Below are 15,205 nucleotides of genomic sequence, written 5' to 3' on the forward strand. Positions count from 1 at the left end.
AGCCAATGTAATTCACACCACATGATAAAGAAACAGCTGAAGGCACTGGATACTGCAAAGGCTATGGGCCATGACAGCATTACAGCTACAACACTGGCATCTAACCAGCAATGTGGAAAATTGACCAGGTATATTCTGTCCACAAAAAGGAGAAATCCAATGCAGCTAATTACTGCCCCAGTGTGCTCTCTATCATGAACAAAGCAATGGAAGTTGTTGACAGTGCTATCAAGCAGCACTTACTCAGCAATAACCTGCTCACTGATGCTCAATTTGGGTTCTGCCAGGGCCACTCAGCTCCTGACCTCATTATAGCCTTAGTCGAAACATGGACAAAAGAGCTGAATTGAAGAGGCGAGGCAAGAGTACATGCTCTGGAAATTAAGGGAGCAAGAGCCCTAGCTAAACCACACAATAACCCAACATTACTTTGATTGCTTACCATAATTTGCCACTAATTTGTAATGAGTTAGTGCAGATTCACAGCTCTGAGGGACTCCAATGCCAGCCCAATATCTATAACCCTGAAGGATTACAAATAGATGTATTATTGAAAAACACATTGTAACTATGCCCAGAGTGGATTATTAAAATTCACATTCCATAGCACAATTTGTAAAATGAAGCACAAAGCTGAACAGAAGGCAATTATGCTACTGATCCTTTTGATCCAGCTATTAATTTTAATATTTTATTTTTCTCCCATTGTGCTGGTAAATCAAATGCATTTGCAGTGTGAATTTTTGCATATTATACAGCATGTACTGTTTACAACTTATGGGCAAAGTTACTTACCAAAATCATGTGTGACAACAAGTTTCCTCCAAGTGCTCCAAAGGTGTAAAATACCAATGCCTTTAAAAGTGAAAGCAGAAAGACTTATGAATTTTGCTGCACGTAAGCTTACAAGACCATATTCAGAAAGGGTGATTGACTGAGTGGGCGGATATAATAAAACAAGTTCAGTAAACAGTGTTATCTGGCACTAAACCAGAATTTCTGATGTTCCCCAATAGGAATCACTTAGCCAACCAGAAGCAATTATGAAGTTATCAGGAACCTGTGCACTTATTTTATACTTCAATTTATATTTTAATGTGTTAAGACTAGGAGTTTAAAAACACTTATTTACTTCCTGACTACTTGCATATTAGTTCATGCTACAAGTATTATTGTGCTGTATTCCACTGATAAATGGAACTCTCCAACCAGCATTTTTGATTAACCAGCACCACCCCTTCCCACACATGCCAGATAATAAAGAGTTTACAGTACCTTAGCTTGACTTGAGTGGACTCCCACTCCAGATGCATAAAGGAATCCAAGGGCCTAGGAAGAACACAAGCCAGTAGGTATGTTGAAAAGGTCTCAAAATTATAATAGCCTCTTATCTTTTTTCCCCTTCACAAAAAAGCAAGCTACATGAAAGAAAAATTGATTGAGCTTCCAATCGTTTAAAGCAGTTAATGCATGAGAAGACAACTAGTCTCCTACAAATGTTTTGAAATCAAGTGAAAACTATTTAGCCATTTGTTTTACAAAGTTTTACACAATATATTGTAAAAAGTGAGAATCTTGGGAGGTATGCCTGACACTTCATATCCAATATTGCATCATGCACTTCTACTGTACAAACAGAGCCCAAGGAGGAAAGACTAGGAATGACCAACAGCATGTTCAAAGGCAAGGGTTTTAATTGAGAGAATCAAGAGATGAAAGCGGAGAGGCAGAGGTGTTTAAGAATAGAGTTCCAGAGCCTAGGCAAAATGAAAGCACGCCCAATAGCAGAGCTTGTGGGGGAAAAAAGTGCACAAGAACCTGGAGTCAGTGGAACAAAGATCACAGAGGACATTAAGAGGGCTGGATATATTTAGAAAGATAGAAAATGAATCAGACCATGAGGGATTATAAACACAAATGAGAATTTTAAAGTTGAAGGCATTTAAGAAACCAGAAATTTAAATACAGGTAAATGAGGACTGATGAAATAGCATATGGGAAGAGTTTTGAATGAATTGGAGGAAGGGCAGAAACAGTTGGGTGTTACAAGTACAAGTAGATGCTTTTGAAACTCTGCTCAGTTTCAAATAGAATACGGAAGTCAAGTCTGAGACAGTGGTCACGGAAGAGCGGTTTGTGCAGGGGCCAAAGATAATGGCTGATAAGAGACAATGGAGGTGGTTGACCAAAATGGGAGAGAACACCAAGTTCCAACAAGCATATATGTAGAAACTGACCATCTGCAGACGTTGCTATGATAAGCCTAAATGCAAACCTATAAGAACTGAAAATTAAACTTTTTATTCTGTTCCTGATCAGAAAGGCAGTTACAGTTAAGGCTTCCTAGATGAGAGGAATGCTTGGGTGACTCAATCTACATGCTCATACCCCCTTCCTTAATTTAAGGAAACAATTTCAGATCTGGTTCAACAATAACCATTTCAAAAATAAAATGTTTTGTTTTTATATTTCAAGTTGTCAAGGACAAAACTATAATGCATTTTTTCCATACTAAACTAAAAACATTTAAGAACTCTGTGTATAGAACATTTCAGATGTACAGTATTATAAGTAAAACTTTAGTAAAATCTGATTTTTCAATCTCAACATTATATATTTAAAATTCAGGTTTCGTTCTATAAATTGTAGCACCAAGAGGGGTTTAATGTAATACCATAAATCTATATGACAACACATTACCATTCAGATTTTGAAGCTCAGATCATATTCTTCAAATTAGTCAGTGCCAACATCATTTGAAGCAAGGACCAATGAAGAATTTGTGATGTAGTTAAAGCACACCTACTGTTTGACCTTTTGGAGAGCCCTGCTCTGCAATTGTCTCAAAGAAATTCTTAGCTGCTCCAATGTTCAACTTCAGGTAATCACCCAACAGCATGGCATAGCCCACTTTCTCCATGGCCTTGGTATTTCCCATATCAGCTGCTTTCACAAGTATTTTATAGCCTCTAGATCAAAAAAAAAGATAAATGGAAGCAGCACACAATTAAATGGTTATGACTAAGGCAATGGTGAGACAGTTAAGTAGCTGAAATATTACATTAATCCAACAATTGTTAGTGCTGGAGTTTGCATGTTGCCAAGTTTAGGGGCAAGCAGACTCCATGCTGACAAATTTAGCATTGTATACTCCCACCCTCATATGTTTCCTTACTAGCAAAATGCCACATTTGGCTTTGAATAGTTGAGTCCCTGGAAGTTGCTTATGTTCCTAATGATCTCTGCCCTACTTCCAGCATTTAAAAATTAAAAAGCCATCAATTTAAAATACTTGCACCATGTTTTGGTACCTCTAAAGGGCCACAAGGGGCAAGACAACATTCAGGCCTCCTATGCTGCTAGAGCTATAACCCAGGACATTAAAGGTAATGTTTGAGGTTGTACCTATAAAATTAGTAAATCAAACTCTCTCAACTGGAACACTAATACAAAAACAGCATGCAGCACAATACTTAATTTCAGTGAGGTAGAGGAACAAAAAAAAAATAGGAAAGTCCACCTTCCAAGGATTATGTCATGTCTGAACCCCTACTAGTTGGTCAGAGATGTGTACTTTTGACCACTGTACCCTCACAAGCAAAGACAGTTGATTGGCACCAAGCAAACCATGGGTGGGGACAGGGAATTTATAATTCAATGAGGATGCTTACTCTTTTTTTTGATTTTTTTTACTTGTATTGTTTATCATTTTCATTGCAGTATGATAAAGTCTCTCTGCTTCCTGTGCAAGTTTTCTTTGACTGGCTTCTTCATCAGCTTGAAGGCAAAACAAAATCATTTAGTTCTTCAGAACAGCAACACGATTAATTAGAAATTAATCTAAGATTACAAAGCTTTTTTTAAAAAACTATATAAGATGGCTATAATCTAGATATTCAGTTAAGAACTATTTGAACAGATTCATCCAATGTAACAGTACATTAGAGGTTTCTAAAACACCATTGTTATAAGATAACTCAGGAACCAAAGCTTTCCTACAAGTCAATAATTCACTTCCTTTCAAGGAAAATATTTTGTAGAAGTGAAATCTTAAAGGGATTGATCGTTTAGATAGTTGTGCACTGGGCCTATATTAGACTAAATTGTAGATCTCAAACAAAAGCCAAAACAATTTGAATTCACAGAATTTAACATTCAGATAAAAAAACTAGGGAGGAAAAAAAATCACGAGATGTAACATAAATAATGTAAAAGCTAACCATTTCATGCATATTTTTAAATGTACTTCATGGTTGCTGCACATTTTCGCGGATAAGTATTTGTCAATACACAGAATGAAGCACGAGCCAAAAAACAATTACTGGTATTTGAAGGCAAGAAAGCCATGTTGCTTAGAAAAACAGGTCAACTGTTCACATGGAAGAACTAGTAGTCAGTATGCTATTATTTCAAATGAGTACAACATTCAGTATTTTGTAAACCACATACCCAGAGTGTAGCCACATACTTAGAATAATGTTATTTTGCACTGTGGCAAATTGTTCAGTTAGGAGAAAAGTAAAACAGTTTAGCTCCAAAGGAAGGCACAAACATGTTGGCCAACATTGTTTCCTAACGCTTAAGATAAAGGAAAGGGAGTTTTAAAAAAATCATTAAATAGACAGGCTTTACATATAGTTAACAATGTTTTTTCAAAATGTCTCCATGTTTCAGCCCTTTAATTCGGACAAACATCACAAGTGATTCTAACCTCATGATTGTGGTTGTCATGAGCTGTGCCAAGAATATTCCACCCCACCAACAAACAAATAAAATGTTTTGCCTTCACAATTCCATTACAGCCCAATATCAAAATTTATTAAAATCAGTGACTGATCTGCTCATTACACGGAGGAAGTTCGAATTCTACAGATCCCAGCAGCACACTTCAGAATTTAGAAAAACTTTTAAGTCTTGAATTTAACATTTATGCTTTTAGTATATTAGGGTTTTCCAACTGAAGTTCAAAATTCTTGTATACAAAGGCTCAGATGTATAAACTGCACTTGAGAAAAGTCCTCACTTTCACAAAATCCCCACTTGTGGTCCTGATTATAGTTGTAGGTTGTTGCACACCAGAATCGGTCATCATCGCGTCCATCAGTAGTGCAGCTAAAATATTCCTGGTCCATAAATAGGAAAGGAAATATGCAGGGCTCCCCATCAGCAGTGCCACCAATTGCTGTTTGATCTAAAAATGAATCAAAATCGTTTTTTCATTTAAATCAGAAAATAAAATCTCAGAAGCCAAGGAATGCAACTGAATACTTTCATTATACGTACCAGATCGCATACACTATTGAAACCAATAAGCTCTCAAATATTCTTAGATGTTATGTGAAAAGCTGAACTACTGATTACAGAATACAAGTTTCAAGTTCTGGTGTGTTGGTTATCAGAAGTATTAACAATATAATTGAGGGTGAAAAGCAAAGGAGGCAAGAAAGCAGAACAAGATTATGAACTATACAAAAAGATTTTTTTTTTTTTTAAATCAATTCCAGAAGTGAAAACAGATTTTTGAATAAAACATGTAGGGCAAGACAAAGAAGTAAAGCTATTGCCTTTAAAAAATCTCCAACTTGCAATAAAAATCCAATGCTTTTGTGCAATTAAAAATCAATCTTTTCAGATTACTATTTCAAAATTGGAACAAAATTTCACAAAATATAGATGGCACAGGAAGTTTATTCAAAAGGTTATTGGTCAAAATTAGGTTAATGCCAAATAAATCCCAGAGAAAAATGGAATCAAATAAAAGTTACATCTTGCTAGTTCAAATAGTACAGTATGAATATATGCATGCACTTATTTGTGCTTTATAACAAACCTCCAGCTTAAGATTCTTTAATCAATATAAAAGGCCACGTGACACCATAACTTTGAGCCTATATATGCCATTGCACAAATAAGCAAAGAAATAAAAGCATCTAAGTCAGATACATAGGTAAAGTTTCACTCCAAGTTCTCAACTGTTTGCACCTTATTTCAGCTTTTCCACAACTTTGGGCTACTTCCGCATTTTAAGCCAAGATTTCAGAGACTTTGCAGCTATACAAGGGCATGAAATATTTACCAGAAGCCAAAATGCTCCTTTCACAAAAAATATTGGCACTTGGCCAGCTGTTTACACTTTCCCAGACTGGAAAAACACCTAAAATTACCTAAACTGTACTTAAAATATTAAGTCTGATTAACTGATCAAGTGATTAGATTTAATGTTTTGGAAACATCCTGACAAGAGTAAACTAAATTTATTTTTTGCCTCTCTCTCCAACCTTTGTACGAGACAACAAAAACTCTTCGTATACGTGGCACAATAGTAATCATGGGGGAAGGAAAGGGAAAAACACCTGCATAAGCCATCACTAACTTAGGCCCATTACAGCTAATGACTGATATGATCAACTATTCTATTTTTAGATGCAAAAGTTTCAGATGGAGTCAAATTCAAGCTGCAACCAGCAGCAACAAGTTTTAACTTGGTAACTTGGGAGAGAAAAAAAATGTTTTACAAAGCCACTAGAAGTATATCCACAGAATTCTGCACTTATTGGTATAATCATGGATATGCTAAAGTATAGCCTATACATCACAACCCCAATTTGTAACTGACTAATGTTCAGCAAATTTAATACTTTACACTGTATTCCACTGAACTTGAAAATTGAATTCTAGTAGAAAGTGAATATATAAACAACCAGTCAAAAACATTTATAGATATCCACATTGGTATATTACTGTCAATAGAGATTCCCTCTGACATTCAAGTTAATCCTCCCCTTGGCTTTTTCACCCATATAGTTTAGCTTGACACCAAGTAACACATTTTGTCTCTGGGTCACTGAGCAGCCACCTGGAGCTAAGGCTCTTTCAAGGTTGTTTTCAGGAGGTCACTTAAGGTTGGTCAAATAGATGATATTCACTTACCTTTAACATTGTCCACACTGTCAGTGGCTGGACTCTCTTCATCAGAAGTATGCTGGTGTTCTTCATCTTTATCTTCCCAGAGATCTTCTTTGGAGTCTATGATCTGCCCAGCAACTACACGAGCTCCAGTTGGATGATCTTCCTTCTGCTCATCTGTCTAAGAGGTGACATACATACAAAAGGTAAAGTTCAAATCAAAACTCCTTCTCATATACAATTTTCCTTTTTTACATAAATACCAGGAGAAGGGCTCTCTCCAGAACAGAAAAACCACTTTAACATCTAAAGATTCTAACAGCTGCATGTCTCAAAGAATACCAGGACAGAATATGAAAAATCATATGAACTTTACTGCTTTTAAATGGTAGAACACTACTTTCAAAGAATAAGTGTTAAAAATTAAACTAATGCGAATATAGAGAGTTGAAAATTAGATTTGCCAGTGATGAAAGTAACCACACCAACTTGAAACATCACAACTTCAGAGCATCATTGATAAAAGTCTGGTTGACGATCAGGAATAGAACATACAAATTAGAAGCAGGAGTAGGCCATTCAGCCCTTCAAGCCTGCTCTGCCATTCAATGAGATCATGGCTGATCTGATTTTAACCTCAAGTATACATTCCTGCCTACCCCTGACAACCTCCCTCCTTGTTTACCAAGAATCTATCTAGTTCTCCTTAAACATTTTCAAAGACTCTGCCTCCATTGCTTTCTGAGGAAGAGAATTCCAAAGACTCTCAACCCTGAAATAATTTTTCCTCATTTGTCTTAAATGGATGACTTTTTAAAAAAAGTGACCCCTAATTCTAGATTCTCCCAAAACATTAGGGGACAGTACATCAAAACTACAGTTTGGAAACAAGCCATTCAGCTCAACCTATGCTAGCATTTATGCTCCACATGAGCCTTCTCTATCCACTATGTGACCCTATCAGCATATTTGTCTATTCCTTTCTCCATTATGTTCTTATTCAGGGTTTTTAAATGCATCTGTTGTTTGCCTCAACTACTCTTTGAGGTAGCACCTTCCACAATCTTGCCATTCTGGGTGAGGAAGTTTCTCCCCAGTTCCCCATTGAATTTATCATGGCTATAATAGAGCAAAAAGTTTGTAAACAGCACTTGCAAAGCTCAGTTCCAGCACTCCAAGGCCACAAAGTCCTACATCAATAGTGCCCATCTGCAACCATTTTTTTGCTGTGATTGGTCACATGAAAGATTACCTTTGAGTCCAGTGATTCGCTGTCAATTTCTTGTATATCTATGGAAGCAGAAGGAAAAGTGTCATTTGCCAGGGTAATGATACTTTTACAATTTCATAGGCTAAATGCAGACAATCTAAAACAAAGCAATCACACTAATAGTTCATTTAACCATGTATTGAAAAACCATCACATCTTGGACTGATCAAAAAACTCAATTTTTGCCAGAAGTATTTGCGATTCATTTAAAAAACAAACTCCTTCCAAAACATTCAAAAAAGAGGGCTCATGCACAAATATAGATGGTTCAATTATTTGTTTGTTTATCTGCAGCACAGAAATGTTGCTGCTGTTTATTCAGCCTATCCAGAAAATCAAATATCCATTTCTAGAATGGTTTGTCATGCTATAGAAAAACAAACATTACATAGGAATATGCAAGAGAATGCTGCATGACTGATTACATTCCTGTTCACTAACGGCAACTGGCCTGGTTAGGAACATTAGCATAAGGTTGAATAAGTCAGGTACAACATGTTTCTGTGATCAATTTAAAAGAATGACTTGGTCCATTATGAAGATTTGGAACCAATTAACAATCTGACCTCTACTACTGATGTGGGGCTGCAAATATTCAATCTTGTATTTATATCTTTCTTCAATTGGAAATGTATAGATTTGTCTGGGAACATTTAAAAATTAACAAGTGTTAAAAGTTAGAATTTGGATCAACCAAAGATCTTCAATATTCTGGGAGGTTTTGATGTTTCCACTTGAGGGGGAGACAAAGTAGGGGCTATAAATACAAAAGACTCAATAAATCGAATAGCAAATTCAGCAGAAACTTTATCCAGAGCGTGGAAGCTGCCTCACCCCATCAAAATAGTTCATGCAAAGAGAACAAATACTTTGAAGGGGAAATTAGGCAAACACAGGAAGGAATAGAAGGTTATACTAATAAAAGGGGCAAAGGAATCTCATGATGTATAGACATTGGCATGAACCAATTGAGAAATTGCTTTTTGCGCTGTACGTTCTAAGTAAGAGTCCACTTGAATATAAGATCTCCAGTTGGAAGTAGTAATCCCAATGGGTGGTGGGGGTCTGCTCATTCCAGATTAACTAATTTACCAAAGTAGGGCATTATTCTATCCGAATCTCTACGCACTGTACTGAGATGACTGGGAAAGCAGCACATTTAAATTCTATACAACTCTTGTCTAGGCCATAAAGTTCCACAATAATCTGTTAGCCAGCCCTCAACTTTTTTTATATAAACCTATAACAGGAAAATTTCCCTTCAAGGTGAGCTGTCCAATTAAAATGTAATATTTACCTCGCATTCCAAGTTTGCTAAAGCATAATCCTCAGCCACATTGCCTCTGTAGCAAGACCAATAGATTTCACAATTACCAAACAGAAGTAAACTGAAAGATTCCCATGAACAGAATAGCACCAAGTTAAAAATGTCACTAATTTATTAGCTGTCTGCACGTAGTTACTGTCAATCAATTTCCTATCTGAGCTTGTGCTCCATGCTCTCCCACTTTTAATATGCAGCTTCTCACACTTCCTTACAGTAATTTTACAATCACTTTGCAGTCTCAGCCCTACTTCCGATCTTGCCAGCTTCTCTGCCAGACCCCTTAATACACATTCACCCCATAGGTAGAGTGCAAAGTGTACAGGAGACAAGGAAAAAGACATGACAAAGAAAAATGTCAAAAGCAGTTCTTCAGAGGTGGAGGTAAGGGGAATAAATGGGGAAAGAAGCAGACAAAAAAAAGAGGCCAAGGTGAAGAGGGGGGCTTCTGTGCCATGGATTCTTGATATGTAGCAAAATTCATTACATTTAAGTAAATCCAATTCAAGGTATGAGAAATCTATATCCACCTGAGTTGCTAGTCCTTCAATGAAGTACACAATGCTCCTTTAGAGATTCATCTCATGTCCAACCAGCTAGGGCCTGTCTAATTAGTAGGGATAAAAACAAAAAACTGCGGATACTGGAAATCCAAAACAAAAACAGAATTACCTGGAAAAACTCAGCAGGTCTGGCAGCATCAGTGGAGAAGAACAAGGTTGACGTTTCGAGTCCTCATGACCCTTCAACAGAACTAAGTAAAAATAGGAGAGGGGTGAAATATAAGCTGGTTTAAGGTGGGGGGAGAGAAGTGGAGGGGGGGTGGTTGTAGGGACAAGCAAGCATGATAGGAGCAGATTATCAAAAGATGTCACAGAAAAAAGAACAAAGTGGTGTTGAAGGTGGTGATATTATCTAAAAGAATGTGCTAATTAAGGATGGACGGCAGGACACGCAAGATACAGCTCTTGTGGGGGTGGGGTGAAATAAGACTAAAAGGGCATAAAAGGTATAGATTTAAAAATAATGGAAATAGGTGGGAAAAGAAAAATCTATATAAATTATTGGAAAAAACAAAAGGGAGGGGGAAGAAACAGAAAGGGGGTAGGGATGGAGGAGGGAGTTCAAGATCTAAAGTTGTTGAACTCAATATTCAGTCTGGAAGGCTGTAAAGTGCCTAGTCGGAAGGTGAGGTGCTGTTCCTCCAGTTTGCGTTGAGCTTCACTGGAACAATGCAGCAAGCCAAGCACAGACATGTGGGCAAGAGAGCAGGGTGGAGTGTTAAAATGGCAAGCGACAGGGAGGTCTGGGTCATTCTTGCGGACAGACCGAAGGTGTTCTGCAAAGCGGTCGCCCAGTCTGTGTTTGGTCTCTCCAATGTAGAGGAGACCGCATTGGGAGCAACGAATGCAGTAGACTAAGTTGGGGGATATGCAAGTGAAATGCCGCTTCACTTGAAAGGAGTGTTTGGGCCTTTGGACGGTGAGGAGAGGGGAAGTGAAGGGGCAGGTGTTGCATATTTTGCGTATGCATGGGGAGGTGCCGTAGATGGGGTTTGAGGAGTAGGGGGTGATGGAGGAGTGGACCAGGGTGTCATGGAGGGAACGATCCCTACGGAATGCTGCCGGTGGGGGGGGGGGGGTGAAGGGAAGATGTGTTTGGTGGTGGCATCATGCTGGAGTTGGCGGAAATGGCGGAGGATGATCCTTTGAATGCGGAGGCTGGTGGGGTGATAAGTGAGGACAAGGGGGACCCTATCATGTTTCTGGGAGGGAGGAGAAGGCGTGAGGGCCGACGCGCGGGAGATGGGCCGGACACGGTTGAGGGTGCTGTCAACGACCGTGGGTGGAAAACCTCCGTTAAGGAAGGAGGCCACCCCCACTAGAGCTGTACCTTGCGTGTCCTGCCACCCATTCTTAATTAGCACATTCTTTTAGATATCACCACCTTCAACACCTCTTTGTTCTTTTGTCTGTGACATCTTATGATTATCTGCTCCTATCATGCTTGCTTGTCCCTACAACCCCCCCCCACTTCTCTCCCCCCCACCTTAAACCAGCTTATATTTCACCCCTCTCCTACTTTTACTTAGTTCTGTTGAAGGGTCATGAGGACTCGAAACGTCAACCTTGTTCTTCTTCGCCGATGCTGCCAGGCCTGCTGAGTTTTTCCGGGTAATTCTGTTTTTGTTTCTAAAAAGTAAGGCTTTGACTTGCAGGATTATCCAAATCAGACTCAAAATAACTCCTTTCCCATGAAGCAGGTTTCCTTCCCCAGTTCCATCAGTGAGCCACCCTTGATTAGTGCAAAAAGCAACCTGATTGGTTTGCTAGTCCATTACAAAGTGTTGCATTGGTTCCCATCTATTGCCAGGCAGGTCATGATGGATCCACTTCAACCCAAGGATAATCAAGCATGCCCCTCCAATAAAGAAGTTACCAACTTGTCATTAGACAATCAACGACCATGGATTGAAGTGTAATAGGCTCCTCGCATTTTATTGTGAATTGTGTTATTCTGAGTGCATTGTCACCGCCCTCCAGGCTAGTGTACAGCATACCCTCCCTCCCACCAGAAAGTCTGGAGCTTCAGCAGCAACTGCTGGATCTCTGCAACCCAACATGGCAGGTGCCAAACCCTAGACAAGAACAAATCACACCAGCTTTCAGGTAACAACTGTTAGCACTCATTGGCACAACATTTCCTAATTAACAGGAAGATAAACAGCTTCCTTTACAAGACAACTTACATTATGCCAGTCACCTCAAGATCTCCAAATGCAATGTCACATAGCTGCTGATCAACTAATTAGTCCAAATCATCATGGCTTTTGGAATAGGACTTGTCAACTGTTGGGTTGACTGTTCCCTCCAGGGAACTCAGTGACAACTAGGTATTTACAGGGCTCTCTTTGCCAGTATTTCCTTACAAATGGATAGGAGGCAGAAAGCCTGTACACTGCACCCCAGCAGCTCTGAAGGAAGAATTATTTAGCCACACAAGAAATAGGAACAGAAGTAGCCCTTCAAGCCTGCTCCACTATTTAGCAAGATCATGGCTGCACCTCAACTCCACTTTCCCATCATACTCAAAAAAAATTCATCCGTCTAAGCCTTGAATATATTCAACGACTGAGCATCCACAGCCCCCTGGGGTGCATAATTTCAAGTTTCACAACGATGGGAACTTTCACGTGTCCATCCTAAACAGCCAACCCCCTTATCCTGAGACCCTTAGCCTTAGTTCTTCACTCAGTAGCTAGCAGAAACTGCCTCAGCACATACCCTGTCAAATCCTATGGTACATCTTTGACAACATATGCTTAGCTTGCATTTGGAATTTACTGTTACAGATTTGCACCCTTTGCCTTTTCTCAATAAAGCCGTGTCCAGGCCAGTACCAATGTCTGCCATGACTCAAATCCAGATGTGTATCAACAATTTCAAAGGGCATCCCCCAGAAGCCAGAGGAAGTAAAAACTGTTCTCCCCTACTCCTTCCCACCACACGGTTGTTTCCCAGTACTGAAAATTCACTTTAAAATAAAGTTTAAAAAGCAATGCAAAACAAAATTATCTCCAGCTATGATAGTTTGACATCAAGACAGAACTGTTTGTAAAGCAACTTGTAAGGATGTGATATTTTCTCGAGATAAAACTCATTTTTGCCATATCAGTGAGGCATGACATTGTTTTATAAACAAAGCTAACATCTCCTTGAAAGCACAAAACAAATGGAATATGGGAGGCAATTTTACATTAAAACAGAATTCACTTTTGTAATCATCATGCTTCAGATGGAAGGGGAGGGAGAGCATGTCCATTCATATAATCTACTTTACCTCATTCTGCCTTCATCAGCAAGCTTGATATACAACTTGAACAAAATGCAACATGTGGTTTCTGCTGTATCTACACACAGCAATTCCTGATCAAGTGCTACTCGGTTTTCTCATGGACGAGTATTGATATACTGGACCCTTTCTGATATTCAAAGTCTCAAATAGGCCACGTTGAAATTACAGTGCCTTTTTAAAATTCATTACCAGGGCGCTGGCATCACTGAGAAGGTCTGTCTTAAATTACCACCACCAGTTGCCCACAGCAGGTTGATTGGGCAAAGCAGCTTGCTAGTCAAAAATATTAATGAACCAATTGCAGCTTATGACCACCTTTTACAATTAAAAGGCTGCCAAGGTGCCATGGGTGAGGTCAGAATAGGCACTCTACCAGTAGCCCAAGATTACTGGAATAATATAAGCATGAGACTAAGATAAGGACCAGACTACCCGAGGTTGTGGGATAATAATAATAAGAACCGGTGCAGTACAAAAAGCCACTACAACATAATTAGTGCTGGCAATATTTGTGATTTCATGGGGGTGACCGGCTGCATCTGTCAGAGCCCAACTCCCAGCCCCAGCCCCCATTACCCCGTCAGTGTCCAGTGACAGGTCAAATTGGGGGGGGTTGGTGGTGGTGGTGGCCTGGAGCTGGGCCTTGTGTCCCAGCCTCCTTTTCCAGATGGATGGAGGAAGAGGCGCCTCTCTCAGAGGAACAGGCCCCGGGTTACTCACCCCCTGAAACGGCCTTCAGCCCGGACACCAGGAGCAGCAGCAGCAACGGCCAAATGCGGACCTTCCTTATCTGATTTCCACTCATCTCTCCCTTTTCTGCGTTTCCTCCCCCTCCCTCCTTCCTGCACTCTCTGGCAGCGGAGCGGAGCTGTGGCCTTTGCCTTTTCCTCCTTCTTCTTCCCGCTAACACAACTTCCTCACTCAAACCACTTCAGCCATGGCCGCTCCTCCCTTTTATAGCTTCCACCGTGCCGTCACCCGCCGCGCTGACCAATCAGCCGCTCCCACACATACCGGCAGCGGCGGCTGCGTTGGGACGCCACGTCCCCCGCTACATGGCCCTTCGCTATTGGACGTTCCCTGCGGCGCGTCGGCGGCAGCCAGCCTATGATATCACGCGTCCCTGGCGCACGCCCTGAGCAGCCGCGAGGGGCCCTCCAGCTGTTGACCGAGGAGGGAGACGCGCGAGAGATCTCGGGGCGGGTCTGTTTCAAGCCCCGCCCTCTGGGGGGCGGGCGGGCTGGGTGGGAGGCGGGGCTCGAGAAGGTGCCGGGAGGGGAGGGGCATGACTGTGGGGGTACCTGCGGCACAGGGACTGCAGCGGTCTCGCCTGATGCAACCGAAGGCATCCTCACGTAGGCTGGGGTGCTGCGCATGCGTACAGGGGCAGGGATGCAAACAGTGACATATACGTGGTTGAAGTGACTCTCAGTCAACACTCGGAAATTGATACAGTTACATGTGTTCAAAGGGGGTCACTCCTCAGGGCAGCTCAGCCCAGGGCAATGGAGAATCAGATTTCACCCCCCTTCCACATTTTGGAATCACGGAATGGTTAAAACACAGAAGGAGGTCATTCGGCCCGTGATGCCTGTGCTGGCCCTCTGAAGAGCAATTCACCTAGTTTGTTTAAAATTAATTTATGGGATGTGGGCGTCGCTGGCTAGACCAGCGTTTATTGCCCACCCCTAATTGCCCTTGAGAAGGTGGTGGCGAGCTGACTTCTCGAACCGCTGCAGCCCCTGTGGTGTGGGTACACCCATAGCACTGTTAGGTAGGGAGTTCCAGGGCTTTGGACCCACTCCCATGCCTTTTCCCCTGAAAATGTTTCCTTTTCCAATAATGATCCA

The 15,205-nt window shown here is 40.6% G+C and overlaps 1 protein-coding gene across 2 annotated transcripts in view; it reads right to left on the reverse strand.

Moving 5' to 3' along the window:
* The window catches only part of sel1l (SEL1L adaptor subunit of SYVN1 ubiquitin ligase), a 35,658-nt gene extending 21,351 nt beyond the window's left edge, over positions 1-14,307 (reverse strand). Inside the window, exons 1-9 of one of the 2 annotated variants that reach the window (XM_078562171.1) lie at positions 14,076-14,307; positions 8,159-8,196; positions 6,931-7,087; positions 5,024-5,191; positions 3,672-3,777; positions 2,807-2,969; positions 1,276-1,329; positions 796-855; positions 443-524 (exon numbers count right to left, since the gene is read on the reverse strand). In XM_078562171.1, coding sequence (XP_078418297.1) covers positions 443-524; positions 796-855; positions 1,276-1,329; positions 2,807-2,969; positions 3,672-3,777; positions 5,024-5,191; positions 6,931-7,087; positions 8,159-8,196; positions 14,076-14,160 — 913 coding nt within the window. In that variant the 5' untranslated portion in view covers positions 14,161-14,307. Of the gene's footprint in view, positions 1-442; positions 525-795; positions 856-1,275; positions 1,330-2,806; positions 2,970-3,671; positions 3,778-5,023; positions 5,192-6,930; positions 7,088-8,158; positions 8,197-10,030; positions 10,121-14,075 lie in introns of those variants that run through there. The other variant, XM_078562172.1, reaches the window with a different exon arrangement.
* Between the last annotated feature and the right edge of the window lie 898 nt (positions 14,308-15,205).

The sequence above is a fragment of the Cetorhinus maximus genome, chromosome 18 (genome assembly GCF_964194155.1).
Source record: "Cetorhinus maximus chromosome 18, sCetMax3.hap1.1, whole genome shotgun sequence".
Lineage (NCBI taxonomy): Eukaryota > Metazoa > Chordata > Chondrichthyes > Lamniformes > Cetorhinidae > Cetorhinus > Cetorhinus maximus.